At 36.3% G+C, this 27,465-nt stretch overlaps 1 protein-coding gene across 1 annotated transcript in view; it reads right to left on the reverse strand.

Moving 5' to 3' along the window:
- Positions 1-5,045: 5,045 nt before the first annotated feature.
- Positions 5,046-27,465, reverse strand: part of ENPEP (glutamyl aminopeptidase) — a 104,595-nt gene continuing 82,175 nt past the window's right edge. Inside the window, exons 12-20 of the mRNA XM_030864062.3 lie at positions 26,007-26,143; positions 25,827-25,882; positions 18,884-19,034; positions 17,485-17,558; positions 17,269-17,373; positions 17,010-17,180; positions 14,989-15,129; positions 6,822-6,900; positions 5,046-5,792 (exon numbers count right to left, since the gene is read on the reverse strand). Of these exons, the coding sequence (XP_030719922.2) occupies positions 5,646-5,792; positions 6,822-6,900; positions 14,989-15,129; positions 17,010-17,180; positions 17,269-17,373; positions 17,485-17,558; positions 18,884-19,034; positions 25,827-25,882; positions 26,007-26,143 (1,061 nt within the window). The 3' untranslated portion in view covers positions 5,046-5,645. The remainder of the gene's footprint in view (positions 5,793-6,821; positions 6,901-14,988; positions 15,130-17,009; positions 17,181-17,268; positions 17,374-17,484; positions 17,559-18,883; positions 19,035-25,826; positions 25,883-26,006; positions 26,144-27,465) is intronic.

The following is a 27,465-nucleotide window of genomic DNA, read 5'->3' on the forward strand; positions in this document are numbered from 1 at the left end:
TTCTTTTGCTCATTTTTTATGGGTCATTTGTCTTTTTATTATTGAGTGTAAGAGTTCTTTATATATTCTGCATACAAGTCCCTAATCAGATATTTGATTTACAAATAAGGTTGTCATCACTTTCCTGATCGATTTACTTGCATTTTTTATTTTTATTTTTTAGCAGTTTTGTAGTTTTTTAGGTCTATGATGCATTTTGAGTTAATTTTTGTGTATGGTGTAAGAAAGTGGTCCAACTTTATTTTTTTGCATGTGGATATCCAGTTTCCCAGCATCATTTATTGAAAAGACTATTTTTCCCCACTGTATTGCTTTGTCAAAAATCAAATGACCATATACATAAGTATTTATTTCTGGACTCTCAGTTCTATTCCATTGACCTATATATCTGTCCTTATGGCAGTATCACATTGTATTGGTTACTGTAGCTGTGTAGTAAGTTTTAAATTTGAGAAACGTGAGTTCTACAACTTTGTTCTTACTTTGAAGATTCTTTTATTTATTCTGTGTTCATTTCAATATGAATTTTATGATCAGGTTTTCAGTTTTTGCAAAAAAGCAAGCTGGGAATTTTTAGGGATCATGTTGAATCTGTAGGTCAATTTGGGGAGTATTGCCGTTTTCACAGTATTAAGTCTTCCATTCTATGAACCTGAGATGTCTTTCTGTCTGTTTAGATCTTTACTTTTTTTTAACAGTGTTTCCTAGTCTTAGGTCTACGAGTCTTGAACTTCTTTTGTTAAATTTATTCCTAAGTATTTTATACTTTTAGATGGTCTTGGAATGTAATTAATTTTAATTTCATTTTCTTATTTTTCATTGCTAGTATATAAAAATACAATTACTTTTTATATATTGACCTTGTATCCTGCAACTTTGCTGAACACATTTAGTGGTAATCATGTGTATGTTTGTGTGTCTGTGTGTGTGTGTGTATTCCTTAGGATTTTCTATGTGCAAGATCATGTCATGTGATAATAAAGATCATTCTCCTTTTTCCAATTTCTATGTCTTTTATTTCTGTTCCTTACATAATTTCCCTTGCAAGAACTTCCACTACAGTGTTAAGTAAAGTTGCAAGCGAGAACATCCTTGTCCTGTTACTGATCTTAGGGGCAAAGCATTCAGTCTTTTACCTATATGTATGATGTTAGCTGTTGGTGTTTCTTTATTTTTTTTTTAATTAATTTATTTTTGTCTGCATTGGGTCTTTGTTGCTGTGCGTGGGCTTTCTCTAGTTGCGGCTAGCGGGGGCTATTCTTCGTTGTGGTATGCAGGCTTCTCATTGCGGTGGCTTCTCTTGTTGTGCAGCATGGGCTCTAGGCACGCAGGCTTCAGTAGTTGTGGCACATGGGCTCAGTAGTTGTGGCTCGCAGGCTCTAGAGCGCAGCCTCAGTAGTTGTGGCCCATGGCTTAGTTGCTCCATGACATGTGGGATCTTCCCTGGGCATGGCTCGAACCCGTGTCCCCTGCATTGGCAGGCAGATTCTTAACCACTGCGCCACCAGGGAGGCCCCCTGTTGGTGTTTCATAGGTGCCCTTCATCAGGTTGAGGAAGTTCCCTTCTATTCCTAGCTTGTTGATTGTTTTATCATGAAAGGGTGCTGGATTTCGTCAAATGCTTCTTTTGCACCATTGGTATGATTATGTGGTTTTTGTCCTTATTCCATCAACATAGTATATCATGTTGATTGATTTTCATATGTCAAAACAATCTTGCGTTCTTGGGTAAATTCCAGTTGGCACTTGGTCATGGTCTTTCACCATTTTTCTTTGTTGCTAGATTTAGTTTGCTAATATTTTGTGGAGGATCTTTGTGTATACATTCGAAAGGGATGTTGACCTGTAGTTTGGGGTTTTTTTTCCTTATGATGTCATTGCCTAGTTTTGGTATCAGTTTTGGTATCTGTGATCTCATAGAATGAATTGAGAAGTTCCCTCCTCTTCTATTTTTTGCAAGTTTATGAAGGATTGGTGCTAATTTTTCTTTAAATGTTTGGTAGAATTCATTAAGGAAGGCATCTGGTCCTGGGCTTTTCTTTGTGGGAAGTTTTTTGTTTTTGTTTTTGTTTTTATTACTAAATCAATCTCTTCAGTTGTTATAGGTCTGTTCAGATTTTCTATTCTTGAGTCAGTTTGATAGTTTGTTTTTCTAGGAATTTGTTCATTTTGTCTAAGTTGTTGACAACACTAATTTGTTGGGGTATGGTTATGCATATTCTCTTTCTTTTTATCTCTGTAGGTTTGGTAGTGATGCCTCCTCTTTCATTCCTGATTTCAGTAATTTAAGTCTTCTCACTTTTTTCTTGGTCAGCCTAGCTAAAGGTTTGTCAATTTTGTCGTTCTTTTCAAAGAACCAATTTTCGGTTTCATTGTTTTCATTCTGAAATTCAGGCTAACAGAGCAGCCTCTATATGAAACATTGCTGGATGTAGGGTGGCAGAAGAAAAATGGCAAAACATGTGCTGACTCCTTATATTTCTGCCTGAAATCAACATAGATCACTTTTATTCATATTTCACCAGCCAAAAGCAACATACCCATGTTAGACTTCAGTGGGGTAAGATAATGGAATTCTCCCCAGGGAGGGCCAGTGACTATTAATGAACAATAACATAATCTGACACACTGCCTTTCCTTAGTGCCTTTAGTTGCTTAGGTTTGGTTATTCCTGAACCCAACTTTATTCTCCAAACGGGTGTCTTAAATGGGGACTAGGCGATATCATAATAGTAACAATAATAGCATCTAATGTTGAGTGATTATCATTTCCCATACATGCGTCCTTTACATGTATTTTTGCATTTAATCCTCACAACAACGCAGTGAGGTAGTGATTATTTTTATCCCCACTTTATAGATGAGGAAACTGAACAATAGAGAGATTAAAGGCAAGTAGTTGAGATTCAAACTCAGGTCACTTTAATTTTAAAATGCATGTTTCTACTTTAATATGTGGTTAAGTACATAGATTCTGGTGATAAACTGACTAGGTTCAAATCCTGGCTTATGCCAGATACTATTTTTTGGCCTTGGGCAAGTTTTGTTACTTCTCTGTCTGTTTCTCCATCTGTAAAATGGCGAAATTAACAGTACCTACCTCATGGGGTTTTTGTAAAGTTTAAATATATAAATTGATGTATGTGGAGTGCTTGCGTGTAGAACAGGGCTTGGTATAAAAAGGAGGTTGATATTATTAGAGTATTAGTATTATTACTACTATCACTATTATCATTATTTAGCAAAGCTTTGGAAAGCTCCACTGGTTATCCTGCTTTCTTCCTTCTGTTCCCTGCTTCTTAATCCCCTTTGAGAATTACCATTCTAGATTTTTGTTCCCACCTAATATTTATCTATTTTTGGATTAACACTTCACCAACATGGAGGGTAACTGTAGGAGTACCATTGTCTTCAACCCAGCTGTGTATCTCTGCTTCCCAGAACTTCCCTGCTGGTCACTTTTATATTCATAGTTTATTATTTAAACTCCTACTTTATATTTATGGGGGTGCACAGCAATGATCTGCAATATAGAAATAAACTGCCTAGGGGGAGGCAATCATTATTACTGGCACTGCTTCTTGCTACATGACTTTGCTGATCATTTCTTCCAATTAATTCTTTAAAGTTGATGGTTTACCGTGGTTTAATTTTGGATACAACGTACTAAATTTTTTCGCTGTAAAAATCATGACACAACCAAGAAAGCACAGTAGCAAACTGTTCTTGGCATAGATCTGTCTACTGGTCATCAGCCTTTTAAAAACCAGATGCTGTTTGAGAAAGGCCTGATTAGCTAGTGGTGTCATAGCAAAGTGTGCACAGTTCTTTTTCACGTGGGCTAAAGAGAACTAAGCAATTCATTCTCAGTTTTAGTGCTTAAAGTAGAATGGAACAGAATGACTTGTAGGCAAGTTGGAATCTGTTTCATTTACCATCCCCCTCAAATTTATATTTTTCTTTTAAGAATTTATTACATAAAGCAGAAGGATAAACGATCCCACTTCCTTATTTGTCCACTTGATACAATACATAGACTTCAGGTGCTGGTTTTGATTGCGGTCAATTTGAAGTTAGGGATTTTTTTTTTTTTCCTGATGATTTATGATGTTAATGTGTTTTTTTCTTCTGAAGTAATTTAAAATAATACTTTAAAAGTTTTAGTCTGAAAATTTCTTCTTTTTTTGTCTTTTTTTCCCCTCCAGTCTACATTTGAATTTGCCAGTTTAGCTATGTGGATTGAAAAGTGATAATTAAGAGACAGTGATAGGAAAGGTTACAAAATTTGAGAGTCCTTGATTAGGGCACATTTTTATGTAAAGTCAAAGCAAAGATTTTGATTGTTCCCATGTGCTTCAATTATCATCAAACCAATCTTAAATTATCTTATACTTCTGAAGGTTCCAAATAAATTTAGATTTCCAGATATAGCAGATTGGAACATAGTAATTTACCATCTTTTCTGCCTATTGGACTTGTATTGTGGATCTGCTAGGCATCGAGTGCCATATTAAACATGTTCTTGCCACCAGCTTCTACAAAATTGATGTCTTTAATCAAGTCATGAATATAAATTTGATCAATGCTATTCTGTATGGATTAGGATCTAAGGATTTATGCATAAAAGTTATATATAAGAAGATACATCCTCACATATGCAGAGTCATGTTGGAGACATCCATGGGTTTCCTCATTTTCACACTTAGATTGCTAGGTTAGGTCAAAGCTAAATTCTAATTCCATATAGTTTTATGGAATAATCAGCCTTCTCTCTTTCCTAATCAGTTTCCAATTATTTAGCCCTTTTCCCCTAAAATCCATGGAGTAGAGTTAAGCACTATCTTCCCTTTAATTTCATAGCTTATTTGAAGGAGCTTTGTAGGGAATGGAGCAAGATGACAGAGTACCAAGCATGAAAAAGACTGGGTTCTTGAATCTTATTTGCCTCCAGCTAAATTATTGGGGGATGCTGCAGTCATTATTATTCAAGAGTAAAGTGACACTGGAAAACAATGTATTTTTTCAAGGTAATCATTCAAATTTATTTTAAAAGGAGAGGAGAGTTCTTTTTTGATATTATGGGAACAAAGGCAACAGTCAGGCATTTCTTTGGCTAACTCATGCAATCCTAGAGTAAAATATAAACCCAGGTTACTTTGATAGGATTTAAAGGAGTAAAAACATATGTGAATACAATGATACTAGATCTGTGTAATTCTGAATAATAAAATAAAGATTAAGATGATACTATTGGTCCCTCAAGTACTGGTATTTAAACTTTAAAAATCAATCAAGAGAGAAGATTAAGTAGTTTTTCTTTGGTACAAAAAATGTAAAGCTAAGACCAAATTGTTCTATTTTCACAGATTTAAGATACAAAGAATGATATTTAAAGACATTAAAATGGCTCTTAAATTCTCTTCAGTTTGTAAAGAATCTCCTATGAAGTACACTTAGAAGAAATCCCTGAGTACCTTAACTACTCTATTAGTATCTTCATAAACAAAGAGGAACAATTTAAAGTACTTAGCAAAAGCAGTATCTATGTATAAGACTTCCTCCAGAGTGCTTGTAAATTAGGCCACCAAATATTTAACGGGAGAAACAATACAGTCACAAAATTAAAATATGATAATTTGAACACATTAACCATTCAAATCAAAAAACCAGTCTCTTATGGTGTCTCTGTTTTGTTTTAGCCATTCGATATTGTTTTTCACTGTTTCCAGCACTTGCTTCCTAGGTTTTTCTCCTGCTCCAGCTTCTGGATATCTTTTGAAAAAGCTCTCCATCTATAAAAGAGAAGGAAATAAGAAAGTAATTTTAAGCCCAATTATTCTTCAAGGATTTTCTTTACACTCTGGATTTATTTCCTTCTTTCCTGGACATTCAGTATCACTGAATAACACTGAGATACATTTTCTGGTGCATCATTTAGATTGAGCCCATCTCTCAGATTAGCAATCATTACCCATGGCTTTTGGACACCTGGCAGCATGTCACACAAAAAAGGCCCTGATGTATTGGGGAAGGAGAGCAGCACACTGGTGGCTGGCATGCTCTTTCTGCTGCTTCGGGTTTCTCAATTTTCTGCACATTCCCCAAGGTGTTCCCTGGAAAATCTGGTCTGTGAAATGATGGCTTTGCTTAGCCTTTCATTCCAGGAATCTGGAGTATTTTAATACGCGTTCAGTTCATTTATTGAGGGCTCATCAAAAAATATCTGTTAAACTTGGTTCATTTTCCCTCTTCCCTCCAAAATCCTCCCCCAAACTCCACCATAGTAGTATTTGTTATTTATAAAAATAAGGATTATTCTGTTTCTTAATACAGAGGAATGTAACATTCCAGTATCTAATACAGGTACTGAAAATTCATACAATCTCTATTTGTGCAACATTAATGAACATTCCCTACCCCCCTGGGAATTGAGATATTTGAAATCTGAAAGATTTGGGCTTAGTTTTGAAATTCCAAAACTATGAATTCAGAAAGGAATCAAATCTTGACCAGCTTATCCCAGGATTACATTTACCTGGAAAGGGGAGACATACTGTTCATGCTTTGGTAAACCAAATGGTCTCATGGAGCCTTCTAATCCTCCCAAGGCCTCACGTTTCTCAACTTTTAAACTTTATTTATTTCTTGGTTGTTTGAATTTTTTTCAGTTTAGAAAAAACTAGGTGTACATTTAATTATATATAAGAATTATTTCTTTTTTCTTGTCTTCTGGGATCTGAATAGAGAAAATATCACTTCTCCTAGAAAAAAAATTAATTCTGTTCCTTCCTTGACAAGTATAGAGGAATTTATCTTCATACCTGCCAGAGTTGTAGTTCAGTGTTGAATGGCTCTGCTATAGTGACAATCCGGCCAAGGTTTCTGTCATTGAGTGTATATCTGAAGAGAAATTTAGGGGAGGAAAAGGGTATGTAAGTGCCCAGAACTTTAAATATTTTCTCTAAATGCAGACATATCCTTTTTATTTTGGGAGTTTTTAAAAAAGTAATTTTCAAAGTACAGAAAGTACAAAACAGAGTAAGTAAACATATTTAATTTAAAATCCAATTCAGGAGAAATTCTCAGCAAATTCTACACTTCTTTTTGTAGACATATCCACACCACTTACTCAGAGATGGTAGACTGCTTATTACATTCCCCAAATCTGTTCTCCTTTTTTCCTGCACACATGAGAACCACAGTCAGATGACATTTCTCAGCCTTCCTCATAGCTAGGTGCAGACAGGTGATCTAGTTCTCATCAGTGGAATATGAACAAAAGTGATATATTCGGGGCTTCCTTGGTGGTGCAGTGGTTAAGAATCCGCCTGCCAATGCCGGGGGCACGGGTTCTAGCCCTGGTCCGGGAAGATCCCACATGCTGCGGAGCAACTAAGCCCATGTGCCACAACTACTGAGCCTGTGCTCTAGAGACCATGAGCCACAACTACTGAAGCCTGTGTGCCTAGAGCCCATGCTGCGCAACAGGAGAAGCCACCACAATGAGAAGCCCGCACACCACAACAAAGAGTAGCCCCTGCTCGCCACAACTAGAGAGAGCCCACGCACAACAACGAAGACCCAATGCAGCCAAAATAATAAATAAATGATTAATTTTTTTAAAAAAGAAGTGATATGTTCAACTTCCACCTCCTTGCTTAAGTAAAGGGAAATTGCTTGCCTTGGACTTTTTTTTTTTTTCCCCTCCCCTTTTTCCAAACTTCAACCACACAGATAGAATAAGGTCAGACTACCCTAACAACTTGGAATGCTCATTTCAGGAGACCAACCTGAGTGAGAAATAATTATTTATGTCCTTTAAGCTGCTGCATTTCTGTGTTTCTGTTACAGCAGAATAGCTCTATCACCTTTATCCTAACTAACACTTCCTGTCTTCCTGCAGGTACAGGAATTTGAATATAGGCTATTTATTCTGCTTTCAAAAAGCTTTATTAGCTGCTTGCATATTTGGGGTTATGATCTATATCAGTCTGCTAAGCAAAGACACTTGAAGCTGGGTGCAAAGATAGCACTTTCGAGATAATATTCTATTCCTATCTCTTTTGCATTTTCTCTCTTAAAGAACAAGAATCAGAAATTTCTTTATAGACCAAAATACAAATCATTGTAATACAGGTAAAAATTTCATCCCAATTAATCACAGTGTAAGAAAAATAATCACAGGAATTATGTATAAACCTTGAACTGTTGGAATGTTGGGGAAAGATAAAGGAAAATATATCAATATATAAAGAGGTAAACAAACAGGAGAAATTTTACATTTAAAATTTATCACATAACAGAAGCAGAAATCGTGAAATAAAAAGTAATAAAGTTTGTCACATACACATTACAAAATTTTATACTGAAGAAAAACTGCCATAAAATTAAAAATTTATTATTTTGTTTTAAAAATGGCAAATATTTTCACTATAAAAAGAACCCTTACAGATTGGTAATAGGGAGAAATATGCCAACATGAAATTAGTGAAGGAATGAATCAGCAGTTTTCAAAAGAAACGTAAAGAGAAAATGTATTAATGGAAACAGATGAAATGTTCTAATAATTATCCACAATTTCAGTATACTAGGTCCAGTGTTCACTCTTATCACAGACACCATTGAATTTAAATCCATTATGTCTTTCATCTTTCTTCTCTTAGAAATCTAAGGCAAGCAGTTTCCCTTTACTTAATGTCATCAGCCATTATTCAAAATGTAAGAATCTCAGTCATCTATGCTCAACACTGTCCTTACAATGTGTGTACCTCCTTGCCTCTGACTTAGCTGTCTAGAGCTGCCCAACCTCTCAAACCCGCCACCTGACCCTCTGGAACTGCCCCTTTACGGGGAATACTACTTATTTGGAGAATGTTTATTTTCCCACATCCTCCATAGCACCAGGTCAGAAAGGGAATTGGTGTGGTCATGCTCCCCATTGTGGATTCCCAACCATTATTCCTCCACTCTCTCTTTAAGAACCTCTGTTCCTTCAAGTTATTCCCCTTCATCTCATTTATGATACACTTTGGCACCTGACTCCTATCATCCTTTCTACTTCAGGCCATGATTTCAAGGTCCACATGGATGAAGATATAACAGCTTAGCGCCTTAGTTTCTTGACCTCCTCATTTCCAATGGTATTTTCTCCACTCTACTCCAGCCACCAATTCCCATCATCATACCTTGTGATTATCCATAGGTACTCTGACTCTAAAATTATTAATTTATGCATGCTCCATGACATAATTTACCATTCACTTTCCACTATGACCATTCTTTGACGTTATCTGGATTTCTGACCCATTGACCATCCCTACCCCTACTTTCTTCTGGATCATCAGCTCTTCCTTTGCTTTCACTTGTTTCCTTATATAGTTTAGATTCCATGGTCTACCATTTTCAGTAACATTTTTGCATAAGCCCTAAGCGCCCTTATATTTCAGTAATTTGAGTCTGGCAAAACTCCAGCTTTGGGTGAAATTAACTGCTCATTTCCTTTGTTTGTACCACGTAGACACATTCTGTCAAGGGAGGTCACCCAACATTCCCCATATTCTATATATACTATATACTATATATACTATATACTATATAGTATATGTATATATACATATACTATAAATTCATGGCTGTCAATCTTAAATGGGCCCTTCACATTGACAGTCCTGCATTATCCTGGTCAACTCATTCTCTTCCTCTTTGAATTGCCTTTTGCAAATGTTTTCACTCCCTTAAAACCTCCAAACACTCTCCCTCTTCCCTTCCTCCTCAGATGATCTTGTCTTCTAATTCACGGAGAAAATACATAGTAACCTCTACATCTTTTAGCTTACAAACATATAAATATACCTGTTTTCCTTCTATCATCTGTGCTTTGGTTCCTATTTCTCCCTCACTTTCTCAAAAACATTAATTTTTAAAAAATCTTTTTCCTGTCTTACATATTAAATCTCTCACTCTTCACTGGATCTGTCTCATCAGCTTTTAAGTATATTAAACATATTAAAATATCTTCCATATAAAAAAAGGGAAGATCCTCTCCCTTGATCTAGCATCGCTCTCTTAATATCTTCTCTCACCTCCCCATTCATAGTCAAACTTTTCAAGAGGCTTCTCTACATTTCTTGCCTCCATTGTGTTACTACTGACTGTTATTTGCTTCCATTTGAGTTTTGCCCCCACCGCTCCACTGAAAGACTCTTTCTGAGTTACCAATAAGTTTAGTGAGCATTTTTATTCTTTGATTTATTCAAACCTTAAGCAGCATTTGGCAAGGGACTCTAACTTCCTTGAAACAATCTCCGCTTTAACATCTCAAAGGAGACTCAAAAGGCATATATATATAGATAGATAGCTAGCTAGATAGATAGATAGATCTCAACTCATGGTTCTTCTGCAAACTTTTTCTGGAAATTTAGACATTTTATTCTTGTCACCTCACTTGCCTCCCATTTCTAATCTACCAAATTCTAAATGTTCTTATCTTTTCATCTTCACCATTACATCCATAGTACAGTGTCTCACTGTCTTTTGCTGGGACTACTCCAATAGCTCTAATTGCTTTCCTCAGATTCGCTCTGGTCTGTGCTTTACTTTACCACCAGAGCTTTCTTTTCAGAGTAAAATTGATCATTTTACTTTCTTACTTAAAACCCTGTAGTGACCTTATCATTGCTCTTAGAACAAAAGCCCAAATCTTAATGTGACCCTGAAAAACTTAGCCCTTATCTTTCCTCTTTTCTGATAGTAGGCATTCAACCAGGAAAGCTTTGCCTCCTGTTCATATAATTCACTCCTGTCCTTCCTTCAGAATTCAGCTCAATCATCACTCCCTTAGGAAAGCCCTTAACCTTCAATTTCTCTTGACTTGGTCAGTTTCCCCATTACACTCTTTCGGTGTGCCCTGAACCTCTTCTATTTGTAGTTATTACAGTTTTAACTGTACTACATGTATTTGTGTGATTCTTTACTTAATATTGATCTTCATTATTAGACTCTAAGCTCCATGAGAACAGAGAACCAGATCTGTTTCTCCTTGTATACTGTTGTACTTTGAGTACCAAGCACTGTGCCTAGCACATAGTAGATGCTCCACAATATTTACAGGATGAAAGAATTATAATTTAAAATGAGATATTAGTTTTCACGTACTCAATTAGCAAGAATATTTTAAAATGACAGCACTGAGTATTGTCAAGGGTTGGAAAAATAGTCAAAGTTAATAGTAAATTTTGTTGTGGATGACAGTTTTGCAGCACTCATCAGAAACTCTAAAAATGAACACATCCTTTAACACAGCAATATTACTTGTACTATTATTTTTATCCTAAGGAAATTCTCAAGGATGTTCAAAGAGAACAGAGGTTCAGTTTCAAAGATGTTCATGAGTACATCATTTATACAGTGGAAAGTTTGGAACAATTTTATTATCCAACAGATGGAGATTGGCTAAGTAAACTAAGATGTATCTACACATTGAAATATGACTGAGGATTTAAAATAACATCGAAGAAGCATACTTAAAGACATGAAAAGATATCCACAATATAGGATAATGTAAGAAAAAGCAGGTTATAAAACCGTATGTCTGGGCTTCCCTGGTGGCGCAGTGGTTGAGAGTCCGCCTGCCGATGCAGGGGACGCGGGTTCATGCCCCAGTCCGGGAAGATCCCACATGCCGCGGAGCGGCTAGGCCCGTGAGCCATGGACGCTGAGCCTGCGCGTCCGGAGCCTGTGCTCCGCCATGGGAGAGACCACAACAGTGTGAGGCCCGCATACCACAAACAAAACAAAACAAAATAAAAACCATATGTCTAATATAATTCCATTTCTGTAAATAAATGAACAGCCATAGAAAAATGACTCAAGGAAAAACAGTGTGACAACAGAGGTTATTTTTAGGTGGTGGGTTTATGGGTGATTTTTGTATCCTTATTTTTGCTTATCTGCATTTTGTGCAAAACAATACACACCTATTTTATAATAAGAAAATTGAGATTTTAAAAAAGGAAATCACACAAAGTTCCAGTAATGATATTTTACAGATTCAAAGAAAGTTTGTTATTACAGGTAAGAAAACAGTTTTTCCAGTGACTTTCTATAATTTCTATAATATTCCTCTTCTGTTTTGTTCTTTGTGAAAAAAAATTGAAGAATATATTTAGAAACTAGCAATGAATAGATTGAATAAAAACTGCAACTACCTGTAAAAATATCAGAAATATAAAAACAAAATACGTTCATTCCAAGAAACCATCATATGAAGTGTACCATTTAAGGGGAAATATGCTGTATATTTATCATATTTGATTACTTTTGAAACTAAAATAAGGATTTAATTATATCTTAAATATTTTGAAAAATAATTATGTAAAAATAATCTTCTTGAATTTAATATTTATGTAAGTACTATTATGTTATCCAGAAGAAATGGTTTTGATGCACTTAAAACTTTTAGTTAAGTGCTTATTAAATTATCTTGTTTATGAGATACTGTTTAAATGACTTCAGTCATGTCCCATTGACTTAATTTTTCATTCATAGTCATAAATTTAAATCAAACTTTATCACACCACACTATATTGGCTTATTGAGTTCGTTCAACTTCATAGTTTCATGTAAGAGTTTAATGGAATAAACAAAAGCAAATAATAATTTCTGAAGTATCTTTGGAACTTTGTGGTTAAGTCTCAAAGTGGAAAGGACATTAGTGGTGTGGCCATCAGCTGTCATAAAAATCACGTAACAAAAGCTTTATAAAAAAGCAGCTTATTTATTTTAAGATGACAATAACTTGTTCAGAAACAAAGGCAATAAAACCACACATTCTGAAGTCTGGAAAACATTTAAGAGTTTGAAAATATTTGGCTAATGCTTGGATCATTTCTGTTTAATTTGCCTTATCCAATTTTAATGGGGAAATTATATATTTTTCAAACTAACCATAATTAATATTGGGCTTTTTTTATCTGACATGTGGTTATTATATAATTTTATGTTTTAGGCTATTTGAAATGATACGAGAATTAGATCATTAGACTATGAAGAAATATTAAAAGCCTTGGGAGAGGGTTTTGGAACTAGCACTGCAAATACTTCATCATTTTGTTTTTCCTGAAAATTTCAACATTAGGTCTAATAGATTTATTTTAAGGCCAACTGTTTATGACTTTATGGCAATGTAACACCTGTTCTTTTTCCTACTTCTTAATTCTTAAGAGGTATAACAATGAGCTAATTTTTAAAAATGAAATATGCATTATTTGAAATAACTCACATGACAGCAATTCAAATAAGCCTTGAGAAATATTCTGTTCAATAAACAATAAGGAAGTGCCCACTTTATTATGTAAAATAGAATATTATTTACTTATATTTTCACAATAATTTAATAGTAAGCATTTTTCTTCATCTACATAGGTTTCTTACAGCATGTACCAAAAAAAAAGTTGCGTAGTCTTTTCGATTAAAACAAAATACACAGTACGTGTCATTAGCCATATATCTTTCAAAATGGAAAGTACTACCTTGCATAATATGAACTATTACCTCCAGATAACATGTTTTCAATAGGTAGATTTATTAATTCTAAGCCAAATAGTTTATTGAAACAATTATAAACAGATGAACAGAGCATCATATACACACCACACACACGCATACACAAGCATGCCAATCAATCTTCATAGAAATGGATGAGCAGTTACATTCAATAGTTGCAATAATACAAAAGGCAAAAATTTATCACAAGTAAGCAAAAGCAATGCAGGGTATCTTTGCTGAGAGCTAGAGATATAATTTGGATCTCAGAAGGATAAGAAATGTGAATGAACATAATGGCACACTGGTTAATTGTAGGGTAGAAAAGAGTATAGAAATAAAAAGTTATCTTTGCAGTTAATATTTCTGATAAGGTGGTCATTATGCACTAGGCAGTGCTGAAGGGAAGACAGGAGAGATTAGGAGGAGATGACACAGGCCATTTCTTGGTATGGAGATTATAGATGGTATAGTTCTTTGGTCAGTGTTTACATATTTGTTTGGGACATATAATCTATATTTTATACTCTGTCAAAGAAGTATCTTTTTAATGGAAATAAGCATTAAATTTAGAGGATCAAGACCATGAGTAGCAACATTTCTTCCATATGAGGCGGAAGAAATAAGAAATTTAGGAAAGCATCTCTTTAGCTCATTTGCTCATCTTTTGTCCTTGCTCCTTATTTTAAAACTGCTATTGCCCGGGAAATATAGTTTGCTTTTAAGAAGGGAGGAATTGGGAGATTGGGATTGACATATATACACTATTGATGCTATGTATAAAATAGACAACTAATGAGAACATACTGTATAGCACAGGGAACTCTACTTAATGCACTGTGGTGACCTAAATGGGAAGGAAATCCAAAAAAAGAGGGGATATATGTATATGTATAGCTGATTCACTTTGCTGTACAGTAGAAACTAATACAACATTTTAAAACAACTATACTCCAATAAAAAATAATTTAAAAAAAAAGAAATTTTCAAAATACCTAAAGCTTAATTATCTGGTTAAGGGTGGCAAAAGTTATCCATATGAACTCAGTAAGATGTAGGGCTCTAATGGGAACCCAGGTCCAGGAATTACCATTTCGTTTTCATTAAAAATTAATTGAGAACTAAATATGTGCCTGGCATTATGCTAGGTGCTAGCACAATAGGCAGAATTAACTTGTTTTAACCAAACTAAAAATAATGCTTAGTCATCTTTGCAGATTTCAAAATTCTGTTGATCAGTTGGAAACACTACTTTCCAGAAAATGAACTATGCTTAAAATTTACTAGTACATTGCTTCCCTGGAAGGAAAATACCATGATCCTTACCTCTGATAATATGCCATTTCAGATATCGTATAGATGTCAGAGAAAGCACAGAAAAGAGAAAAAGAAAGAACTTGTAGATGGTATCAGACAGAACAATAAACCATTATCTGATCATCCCACCTGTTGACTAGATATTCCCAGTTGAGCTGTATCCAATTCCAGGCCATAGTCTTCCCATAGCTATTATATGAGATGTATCGAATGACTGTAAACACATCCTGAGTTTTAATAAGATTTGAGTCCTTGAGCAAATCCAGATATCTGAGAGAAGCCAAACAAACACAATTCAAAATGAACTTTTAGTGTTCACCCTTAGCTAAATTCCAATAGAACATCGCTTTCATTCCAGTAATTCAATTCTTGAGTCACCAATTGACACAGTCAATTAAGTAAGACAAATGATAAAACACAATTTAATATTTTCTAAAATATTTAACTTTTTAAAGAACAACCTATAATTTTGAGGACTAGTGTAATGTAAACTTTAGGAACATTTAAATTATTTTGGAGGTACTAAAAACAACCACAATTTCAACTATTAATTTAAAAAATTATTTGTATTTATTTAATAGAAGTACTTCATCCATTTTACCTGGTTATTCAATTATACTAAAAAACCCCCCAAAACCCAGCAAATTAAAGGAAAGTACTTACATTACTATTTTATATGGGATTACAGTTGTCTTATTTGCTCTTCCCTAGATTGTAAAAAACAACTTTCTAATGTAACTTGTATGGTTGGATTAATTGGCTATAATTATGGTATAATGCAAATAAGTGTAAGATAAATTAAGTGACCAAATCAATAGATTTTTATTAAATTTATGCCGTGGCTGTACCCAGAGGGAATATCTGAACGTGCTCTGGTAAACTTCCAGAAACTGCACTGGTGTGGTGGGCTCCTGAATTTTGTACAATTTATCTCTTATCCTCTAGTTCACAAGAGTCTTAGTAAGGCATCTAAGTACTTGCTAATTTTCTCATCATATACAATTAGCACAATGCCATCAAAGTAATGAATCAATATAATGTTTTGTGGAATGTCAAGATGATCAAGTTCTTGATATCTTAGGGCAGAGAGAAGAATTCACATATAGCCCTAAGGTGAGATGGTGAAAATGTATTGTTAGCCCTGCTAAGTAAAAGCAAACTGCTTTTGGTAGTCCTTACAGATTGGTTATTGCCTTGCAATTTACTATTTATATTCTGCTTCTCCCAGGAACCTTTAAGTTTCTCAAGGATAGATTTCATTCTTGTTCATTTTTATTCCCACAATCTATATACCTGTACATAGAAAGGACATCTTAAGTGTTGTTTAAATGAATGAAGTAAATAACTCAGAAGCCATAACTAAGGAAAAATAAAAAAGGCAGAAGCTAGTTGATTTGGGACATAGATGTGGAGTGGGAGAACATTCATAAATGGGCTTCAAGCAGTCTTTGTACCTTCTGAGTGGAATGTAAATACCTTTTGGGTGTGTGTCTATGCATGTTGTGGCAGACACTCCTCTGCTGACAGAGACCAGTTTTGTTCTGGGCTTGGGTCAAGGTATCCTTGATCCTAGGGAAGGTAAACTACTACCCCATCCTCAGAGTATCATGATTGGCCCAAATCAGTCAAAGGAATTCAAGTTCATCCTAGTCAGCAAATGATCAAATGGTAGATCCAGAGTATAACCCAGAATGATCAAGGGTGACCTAGTTCTGGATTATGAGGGGAAGTGGAGATAACTGACCTCTTATCATAAAAGACAGAGCCTTGTGAGGAGGAGCTCTTTTGCTCCTGTCCTTCTTCCATTGAATGTGTTTGTGTGAAGGCAAAATGCTTGGAGCTCTGGAAGTCATAAGACGTCCAACATGTAGAGGATGGCAGAAAAGAAAGAGAAAGAGCCTAGGTCTTGGATGAAAATGTTGAACCACTGTACACAACTGGAAGCTCCCTACCTCCAGAATTTTTTATATGAGATTACATGTCTTTATTTTTTAAGCAACTCTTACAGGGATATTTTGTTTCTTGCCAGGAAAATAACTATTTAATAGATTTTCTTGGAAACATCATCCATAATTAGCATTTTAAAGAGACTGTGACGTATAAATTATCAAGTACCAATACACGTAATTTTTTCAAAAGTTCCAGCTTACCTTGACAAAATAGTAACATTCTTCACTGATGCTAATCCATACAATAGCTTTTCTTTTTCTTGAGCTAATGAAGTTTTCTGGTATTGCTGAAGAGTGTAGTTCCATGAAGTCTCATTGCCAGAGTTCTGCATTCCATACCGATATACCAGAAGCCTGAGATTTACAGGAAGACTAGAAGAAGAAACAGTATTTCAGAGATTTTAATTCCTCATTTCTCAGTTTAAAGTCTTCCAGAAATGAAAACATGGTGAACAGTCACCTTACGGTCCCAGTTAGCCATGCCTGAAATAGCTGGGAAGCGTTGTTCAAGGCATCGCTGTCTCCCATCTTGCACGCGAGCCCTAATACAGAGGCACGGAGTAATCTAAGAAAAGAAACACACACAGAACTGGTGCCTTGACCACTTTTCAACATGTCTTAACATATACAAATGAATACTAAATGAATATTAATTTTTAAAAAGGTAAAAAATAACTTTGTGAGGTGGTCTCCAGTATCATTCCATCCCAGAGAATCTGCAATGGGCTTCACTTGATCTCGGAAGTATTTCTGAAATAAAAGCACCATGCAGAGTGAGTAATAATTTACTATTTAGCAACAGTCTCCCGTTTATTATAATCTACAGTTCCCTGTGGTAATCTTTTCCCCCACTAGCTCAGAGAACTTTGGGCCTGTCCTAGGAAAGGGATGTATTAAAGTTTTTATAACATTGTAATTTTACTTCAGTCCCAAACATAACATCCTGGATCACTCTCTAATGTTTTATAGAACTTTGGGTAAGCCCCTTTTAACCTCCACTTCTTAGTTAACATGTGTAATAAATAGAATAACACCTGACATACTTACCTCACTAAGGAAGATTGCTCAAGTATCGATGAAATGATAACTAATATTTGTATATTGGCTTAGGATTTAAAAATGACATTTATATTATATGATTCTCACTATTCCATTACCATAGGCAGCCAACTGCTGACATTCCTATTGTACAAAGGAAACAAAGACTCACAAATATGAAAGCATTTGTCCAAGTTCTTTCATAAAGAAAGTGGAAGAGCTAGAGATTGGAATCCAGAATTTGTTTAAAATTACAAGTGTCCTGCAAAAGTGCTGCAGAAATCACAAAGCCAAGAAAAGCATTTAGAATGACTATCTTATAATAAAATCTCAATGTGGAAATAATAGCAGTAAGAATAAGGAAAAATTATGTCATATTTTGATGAGAATAGATTCATTTTTACATAGATAAATCCATTAAAAATAGGATCTAGTTTGTATCTATGGTTTAAAATGTTGTTTATTTTAAATTTATTTATTTATTTATTTTTGGCTGTGTTGGGTCTTCGTGTCTGTGTGAGGGCTTTCTCCAGTTGCGGAGAGCGGGGGCCATTCTTCATCGCCATGCGCAGGCCTCTTACTGTCGTGGCCTCTCTTGTTGCAGACCGCAGGCTCCAGACGCGCAGGCTCAGTAGTTGTGGCTCACGGGCCTAGTTGCTCCACGGCATGTGGGATCTTCCCAGACCAGGGCTCGAACCCGTGTCCCCTGCATTAGCAGGCGGATTCTCAACCACTGCGCCACCACGGAAGCCCCTAAAATGTTGTTTATTTTAAATAAAATATTAACTATTGTATTGCTTCTAACACTAAAATACACCTTTAAGAGGTATACTGAACCAGAAATACTGATACATTTCAAGTTGAAAAAACAAATAGCATCTCTTTGATTTGATTAGTCAAGTCATTATAATTTCCTTTGATTTCACTTGGCAGGCAAGATATGCTTTTGTGTTTCCCACAAGCTCCTTCTCTCAGAAATCTTCCTATTCTGCTAATGGCTAAACATCTCCTTTCATAAGATATAGCATTAACATTACCTCAATCATAGGGTATAGCTCTTTATCATCTTCAAACATGCTAATAATATAGGTTACAGCTGAAATGACTCTCTGCCATGGTAAAAATTCCTCTTCCATTTTGAGATACTTGGTCAAGTTCAGAGCCTCCTTGTAATTTAGAAGTTGAGCTCTAAGAAAGAAAAAGAAAGCCCACAGTAAATTAAAAACCACAGACTAGTTTCCTTCGACTGAAAGTACTAATATGGGGATCATAGACTTCAATGTTAATGAGAACCCTTCCATTAAACAATTAAGAAAATGCATTACTGTTAAGGCCCAATCAAAGAGGTTTGTTCACAATGATGTATTAGAGCTTTCATATATTCAGTAATAAAGGGGAAGAGAGAACATTAAGGTGTGCATTTGAAAAATTGCTATGGCAGAATTTTAGATAAAACGAAAGCCATTTAGCTATACAGTTAATATTGACAAATAGAAACTTTTAAATTTTAGGTTCACAAGCTGATTGTAGTATACAAATGCACCTTTATAAGTGTATTGTATTGAATTTTTTTACATTTGACATGAATAGGAAATATAACAGTACTCGAGAATTGTGAATATTTAAAACATTCCAATTGAACTTATATTTACCATAAAAACATCTCCCTTTTTTATACATTTCCCAATAATAGTGATAAATAAAAATAGATTTTGTTTCTCAAAAAAGTGAAGTTACCATCGACATTTCAAAGTTTAAAGAGTTCGATTTCTTCCTCCTTAGAAAAGATTTTGGAACCTTTTGAAATAATGTTCTCAGAAATCTGTTATGCCTCAAATTTCAGCCTAGGTTTTGGAAAGAATCTTAGATAGGAATCCTGTCTTTCCAAATTACATTTTGAAAGTTAAAATTAAAGAATAAACTTTAAATTATTGAGAAAGTAATACTGATGCATTGAGTGCTAGTATATTTGAGGTAATTTTTTGTGAATGGCAAATAATGTAACCATATCTTGATTTCTCCCCTGAGAGTTGATAAGATAAACTGGTACTGGAGAGCTAGATAAGAATAAACACCTTTGGTATCATATGATTTGCACTAATGTGATATGATACAGTTTGTTTTCAGTTCAGAGAGCTGATTTCTTCTATTTTCTCAGTTCCTGATCTTATTTAGAAGAATTTATATTTTGGAGCATTCAGCCTGTCTTAATAAAAGTATAAATAATGTTGAGAAATGGAGTGTTTTATTGAGAATGTTTATTGAGTAAAAAAAAAATTGTAGGGTTTTATGTTGATGGTTGAAACTTGAGAATTTTCTAATTTTAATGATTCTCTATTTTCCCGGGTGGATAGCACAACAGTCAGTTGTGCAACAGTCCAGTCAGTATTTTCTTAGACTACTTATGAAGAATAATTGTTGCTCTGAGGATCAAATTAAAGAAAAGGCTAATGAAAGTTCAGGAAGAATGGCAGGTAATTTGGTTAGAAACCTCGTGGGCTGCACATTTATAGTAGGTGAAAAGATTAGAAGGAGTGGGTCTTGGTTACAAAGGCCAAAAGAATTGGCTAAATTAGCATAAGTAGAAGTAAGGAAATAATCCAATGATCCAAAGGTTAGAGGCCCTGATGAAATACTATATATTTAACTGTTGAAAAAATCAATATCCTATCCTAGTGCCTTGTTTTTTCAACATACTTGATAGCTATGCAGTTGTTCCACTTTGGTATCACTTGTTTAGGTTTGAGTCACATGGTCAGAACACTGGACTGAGAGTGAATTTTTTGCTGGTTATTATAGAGATAATATTTCGAGAATTAAGTTGATGCACTTTTCATTTCCCACAAATCATGTTACTCTGTGGTATTTGATACTTCCGAGGAAGAGCAGTATCATTTAGAATCATGATTCTCAAGTTTGTGCATGTATCTGTAACACCTGGAAGGTTTGTTAATCACATACCCTTGGGCCCTATCCCTAGAATTTCTGATTCAGCAGGTCTGGAGTAGGGCCTAAGAAGTTGCATTTCTCATAAGTTCCTAGGCAACGCTGATACTACTGGGACGACGAGTGAAGAATCTGTTTTTAGAACAAAGACATGTATAGTGCCCTTCCCTCCCAGACCCCCTTACAGTGCTGCGTTGGCTCATAGCTGCACTTTCCTCAGAGAATAGCGCTTGACCAGATACATCCATCTGGCTTAAAAGGTTATGCTACCCCCACCCCTGGCCATTAATTGTCTGATTTAGGAATGCAACAGGCCAGCCTGCTTCCCTCAGGTTGGATCCACTCTGTAGTACAATTCATGGATACGGCTTCCTACTGGAATCTGGCAAAGCTAGACTCCAGCTGAGACCATATTGTCGCTCAGCCTTTTTCCCTGCCCCAGCCTGCTTCTCGCACTCCCTATCTCACGAGAGTACTCTCTAAATAAACCACCTATTCGGGAACCTCCATTTCAGACTCTGCTTTGAGGGAACTCAACCTAAGACAGCATTTTTACTCAGCTTTGAGTCTCAAACTCTGTTAAATTCGTAGACCAGCAGCAGCTCTGAAAGCCAGATTTGGTTGAGAATTTTCCTTGTTCAGAAATCTTCCATTTATAGTAAGAGTCCAACCTGAGGAACTTAAATCCTAGAATTGTCCTATAATCTATAGTGTGGAGAGGATGGAGGCTATAAACTTAAAGTTCTCACAAAATGCTGTAAAGAAGAAGAAGAAAACAAAGAGGTCTTTTGAGGGAATTCTTACTTTCCTGTCTTGGCCTGAGGTACCCAGAAGATTGGGGAATCTGGAACAAAAGGTTTGTTTTTGCTTCCTCCGGTGTGACCTGGAAAGACTGCACAGTCCTTCTCCAAGAAGCTCAAATTAAACATAGTGTCTTACCAAACATGGCTTTCGAATGGGACATTAGACATGGTTGAGAGAGGTGGTTATGTGGATAGAACTGACCCCATGGTCTCTCGTTCTTCAGCAGAGCCTTCAGATGGTGTGGAGACTTTTGAAAACTTCCCATGTGTCTGGTCTCTCGATGTTAACTTACTAATTAAATTCAGATTTCTGGCTTAAAACAGTCTCTTTGCAATCAGCTGGATCCCTTTTGGAGTCTTTCCGCATTCCCCTACTTCTCCCTTCTTTAAAAGGCAGTCCTTGATAGGGTGGGGAAAGTTGCTTATCTGGTTCTGTGTTGTGGTCTGGTCAGCTCTGTTAGCACCTGTGAAATGGTAAATCTGGTGTACCTAGAAGTCTGTAATCTCGGCGTGGCTGATGTCCACCTTGTGGTCTTTATTTGCTAACCTGGCCCTCACCTTGGAAAGCACTGGAGCCACTACACCTTGAAGCCTGACTGAAAGTCTGTTTGGATCCTTAGCTTAGGGGGCTTTTGAAGCCATCCTTTCTGCCACTCTGCCCTTGCCTAGGGACTCCTGGTCCCTCCCATGTGCCTGCTAGCCAGCACTCTGCTTTCCCTTGTGCTGTTCCTCACCCACTCTCTTTGTCACACAGTGGGCTGCAGAGTGCCATATAAGCTACTGACAAGGTAAAAAATCTGTAACAGGTAGACAAAAAAAGGATTTTTTCTGTCTCCGTTTTGGCAAGGCCTCCAAACCAAGCCCCTTAACCTACACTCCAAAGTAAGACGCAGGCCCATCGAATTAGGACTGACATGGTTAGGAACAGGTTTTTGTGACCCTTAGCTGATAGCCCACTACCAGCCTGCGAAAGAGATTGGAGCGGCAAAGGGGGAGAGGGAGACATTTTAGAAGAGGGCTTTTGGAGGATTCTGTCAGTGTACTGTGAATGCTGTCCTCCCACAGGAGACAGGAGGGTGTAGGATGCTTTTCCCCTCACATGAAGCCTAGAAAAGGGGCTTTAATGGAACCACCTGAAGAGTTTTATCTGTGTACCCTGGAGCTTGGGGGCACAGTGGTCTGGTGTCTGATACCCCAAGAAATCTAAAGGATGAGAGACTGTGGTTGCTACTGCTCTGACATCGGAGTGAAGATAGAGGACTGCGTGAGGTTGCCCATCCTTCCAGACCTTGTCAGGGGAACGGATATATGAATACTTCCTGTAGACTGGATGCGGTTCAGAGGTTTTCACTTCCTCACCTCAAAGAACTGCAGGAGAAAGACCCTTGGCCATGGAATGTGTGTGGATGGTACATATTCCGCGAAAGCACCACACAAGGAAAAGGATCAGTGTTAAACATCTGCAAAGTTCAGAGAGGACCAGAAGTAGACAGCATGTCAGGATCTTTCTTGCCTTCATCTGCCCTCCTTCTGCTCTCCTTGCCTTAACACTGGAGGAATCAGAGGCAGCATGGTGAGAAGCAGAAGTTCCATGCAGCAAAACGGAGAAGAAATCAAGCGCTTTATTCCCATTGCAGGGGGCTGGCCTGAAACTAGCCTGAGCTGGGGGCTGGAGGAACTTTACATGAAGTTGAACGTTTGAGGGTTTTACTGGGCAGGGCATATAGTTGAAGTGAGTCTGTTGTGGGGACTCAGAAGTGACTGGGTGAATTTTTACTCCTTATCTTCAACAAATGTGCCCAGCGGGATATTCCATCCAAGGCAGTAAGAGTACTAGCTCCTCAAACCTGGGGGCAGGGGTATCAAGCATATTTTTGTTTTTAGATCCGCCCTTTTAGTCTTGCTGATGAAACAATAGTTCCATTTCTTTTTGAATACCAGAGTAGAACTGTGTAAATTCTAACGCAACCACATGCACTTACCCATCTAAGTACGCATTTCTGCTTTTCTGCAAAGTTTCAGAGTGATCTGGACCGGACTCTAACCAGCACAGGTGGGGTCTGTTTCTCTTTGAGTCCCTTTTACCTCATGCATTACAGAAGGAAACTGAGTGATAATAGCTCAGGCGATATTTCAGGTGATAGCTAAGGTATTTTCTGGATTGGTGGCTGTGTGATTCTACATGTTTCTTGGCTTTCAAATTTGTTTCACTTTCTGCCTTTCTGAAGCTCTTCAAAATGTTATGGGCTATGGCCAAGGAGCTGAGCAAATGTGAGAGAGTCGTTCAATTGTGTGAGTTATCTGCTTTGTACACAGCTCCTCAGAGAAAGCTGTTCAAGAGGCTTTCACTTCTTAAAGCAAAAGAACTGTCTGCATTGTGTTGTGATGGAAATTAAACCATAAGGTTATTACAGCTCTGTGTAATTTCTAACAGCCAAGATGCTAAGCTTTGGAAGAGATCACTATGTTTTCACAGGAGAGAGTTTTCCTGAAAAAAAAAATCTAAATGGTCCTATTATGTTTTAAAATGTTTAATTTTTAAGTTTTTGGCCGCACCACATAGCTTTCAGGCTCTTAGTTCCTTGGCCAGGGATTGAACCCGTGCCCTCCACAGTGAAAGCGCGGAGTCCTAACCACTGGACTGTCAGTAAATTCCCTAAAATGTTGATCATTTTCTTTCACCACTTAATTTCCCCAGTCTACACAGTACCAGGTACAGAGTAGGTGCTCAATAAATATTTATCAAATGAGTGATTGACATACCATAGCATAATGAAAATAATTAATCTGTTGCATATCCAGGAGATTAAACTTGGAGATTCACCAAAGAGAATCAAGTTGTCTATTACCTACAAAGGGAATCTAGATTGCAAATTCATAAGAGCTTTTCTAAATGCTTCTTTGCTGCTACTAAACAATGGTGGATGCTTTTTCATCAAGTAATACAATCTGCTGAGCACTTCCTAAAGACCAGACAATGTTTGGTGTCCCTTATGTGCATTATTTCATTTGCTCCTCACGAGAGTCTTATGAGGTCATCTCCATTTTACTAACAATAAAATTGAAGCAGAGACAGGTTAAGAAACTTTCTCGAGGTTATTCAGAACCAGGATTTTAACCTGGTTTGAGAGCTTGTTTTTTAACCCTATAAATTCCCTCCTTAAAAATGTCACAAATGTTTTCTGACTTCCAGTATACTATCTAGGGAGTCCATGTAAAATAGTTCTCCCATGCCTTTAGTGCTGCTATACTATCCTTCCAGCCATGTATTCAGCTCATATTTAATGAACATCTACTAGGGGCCGGGCACAGTTAGGAGCTGGGGATAAAATGAATAGGAACATGATCTAGGTGCCTACCTTTGTGAAACTTGCAGTTTGGTGGGTGAGATGGATAATTAATAAGCATTGACAATATAATATTATCGGAAATGCAGGACCCCATAAAAGGGACACCTAACCCAGACAAAGGGGCCATGAGGCTTCCTGAGGAACTAGCATCTCATTCTCAGTACCTTGCTTATGTCTAAAATGAGGCCACTACAAAGCCAGCAGAGCAAGTTGGCTGTGTCCCTAGCTCCTACAAAAGTGCCAGAAATTCAAAAAATACTTGTTGAATTACTAGTGTTAGACTACCTGAGAAAAATGTCTCAAAGGTACTGTGGTTACTACTCTTACATTACCCCAATCTGTGTTGATTATTTTTTTCAAAGTGTAGGTTGTTTTTTTTCTAAGTGTAAGTTACCTTCAGGCCATGAGAAAAAAATTCAAATTTCCTAAACAGTACCTTAATTCAATCCTAGGGCGCTATGTCTCATACTTCTTACCCCAGTGACCTGAATAAGATTTGACAACTCTAACCATAAAATCTTACAATGGGCTTGGGCTCACAGAGATGAGTTAATGAAACACACTGTTCGTCTTTTTAATAAATCAAATTATGACAGTACACTTTTGTGCATTTGCAAGTGTCACTCCTAATTAGCTCAAGGACTCTGATTAGACAAACCTATCTAAAGTCAATAGGGTAGGTGAGTTTTTGTGTATGTTGAGTTGATATCAATATTTTAGCTATAAGGCTCATATTAGTTTTAAAAAAGTTATGAAAAAAATAATGTAAATAGTGGCTTCGGATATTTTAAACTATAGTACTTTGTTGTAATTCATTTTTAAAAAGATTTATGACAAGATCCACAGTATTTTAAACGATTGAATCTCATTCCAAAACCCACCTTGCCAAGGCAAAAGCGTCATCGATAAGACTTGCACGATCAGCAGAAGAAAAGTACTGGGAAGAGAAAGAAAAAAAGGTAAGAAACATGAATCTTAAAACGAAACGTGTTGAAAATTAATGTCATTATGATGCTGTTCTTAGAACAAAAAGAAAACAATTCACAACCTGCTATTCTTACCTTGTGGTTGAGGGAAAGATTGGTAGCTATCCATTCCCAAGTTGATACTTCATAATTTACACGATAAAACCCAATATGGTCTGGGTTTATTTTGAGAAAAGTGTTTCCACTAGGTTTAGGAGAGTTCAAAGTGATTCCTGTGGTAGTAAATAAACACTAATGAGAAACATGTTTGCACATACTATAAACACAGAGAAATTAGACCCAGAGGGTAAAAAGCAAAGAAAAGAAATATTAGCTCAAGGAGTCAAGTTTGATTTGGATCCAAAGCCCCAAAGCCTAATTCTTATTTAGTTGCCTAACTTTAACATGTCATTGTAGTGTGTGAGCTGAAAAAGAAATAAGTAATGTAAATAAGTGTCCTGTAATTTGTGACTTATTATTATTTCTTACTGGCAGAAGCTTGTCATATGGGTGAAATAATTCTGTGCTTGTCAGTCCTTCAATAAGTAAAGCAATGGTTAAAGACAGAGAAGTCCATGCCCTTTGGGGGTAATCCATACATTCTTAATCGTGATGGATTAACTACACAAAGAATATTCACTGGGGCAGCCTGGGGAGGGGATAAAAATGTAAACATTTAAAAGAATACTTTGTTTATTAAAATCAACATTCAAATTGATGGAAATGGTGATTGCTAAGCAGAGCAATGATTTGACGGTCAGTAGTGCTTTTAAAATGTCAAGAAGGCTTGCAATAGGACTAAAATCCAGATAAAACATTCTTGATTTTGTGGTCCATTTCATGCTCGTCCTCCCAATTTTATTTATCTTTGTAAAGTCTTCTGCTTCCTTATTTCAGCTGATTACGTCAATGTTTTTTCATCAGTGGATTTACCAAATTAACTTTCTGAAGTAGCATTCAGAATTTACATAGGACTCTAGGATATAGATTTTGGAAGTTCAACATTGAGGAACAAAGACTTATGTTTTAAGTAAAAACTGCTCAAAATAATAGTTGTGCTCTGACATGACCAGTGTTTGTTAGCATTAGCGAACGAACATTAGGATGTTCGTTAGCATCCTGTACTTTTATACTTATATACTCTTTTGTTTGTGTGGACAATATGCAATTTAAATAATGATGTGGGAATACTTAGTATATTTAAATAATTTCAAATAGTTTAATGTAGTGATAATGTGGGATGTGATATTGGAAAATAGGAGATGAGGCTGGAAGTAAAAGTGAGGCCTCAGTGTGAAGAGCCACAAGCTGTGTTAAGTTCATCTTTTTTTTCTTTTTTTTCAAATTTATTTATATTTATTTTGGCTGCGTTGGGTCTTTCGTTGCTGCATATGGGCTTTCTCTAGGTCTTTTGTTGCTGCGTACGGGCTTTCTCTAGTTGTGGTGAGCGGGGGCCACTCTTCTTTGCAGTGCGCGGGCTTCTCATTGCGACGGCTTCTCTTGTTGCAGAGCATGGGCTCTAGGCACATGGGCTTCAATAGTTGTGGCACGTGGG

This window comes from Globicephala melas, chromosome 5, assembly GCF_963455315.2.
Source record: "Globicephala melas chromosome 5, mGloMel1.2, whole genome shotgun sequence".
Classification (NCBI taxonomy): Eukaryota; Metazoa; Chordata; class Mammalia; order Artiodactyla; family Delphinidae; genus Globicephala; species Globicephala melas.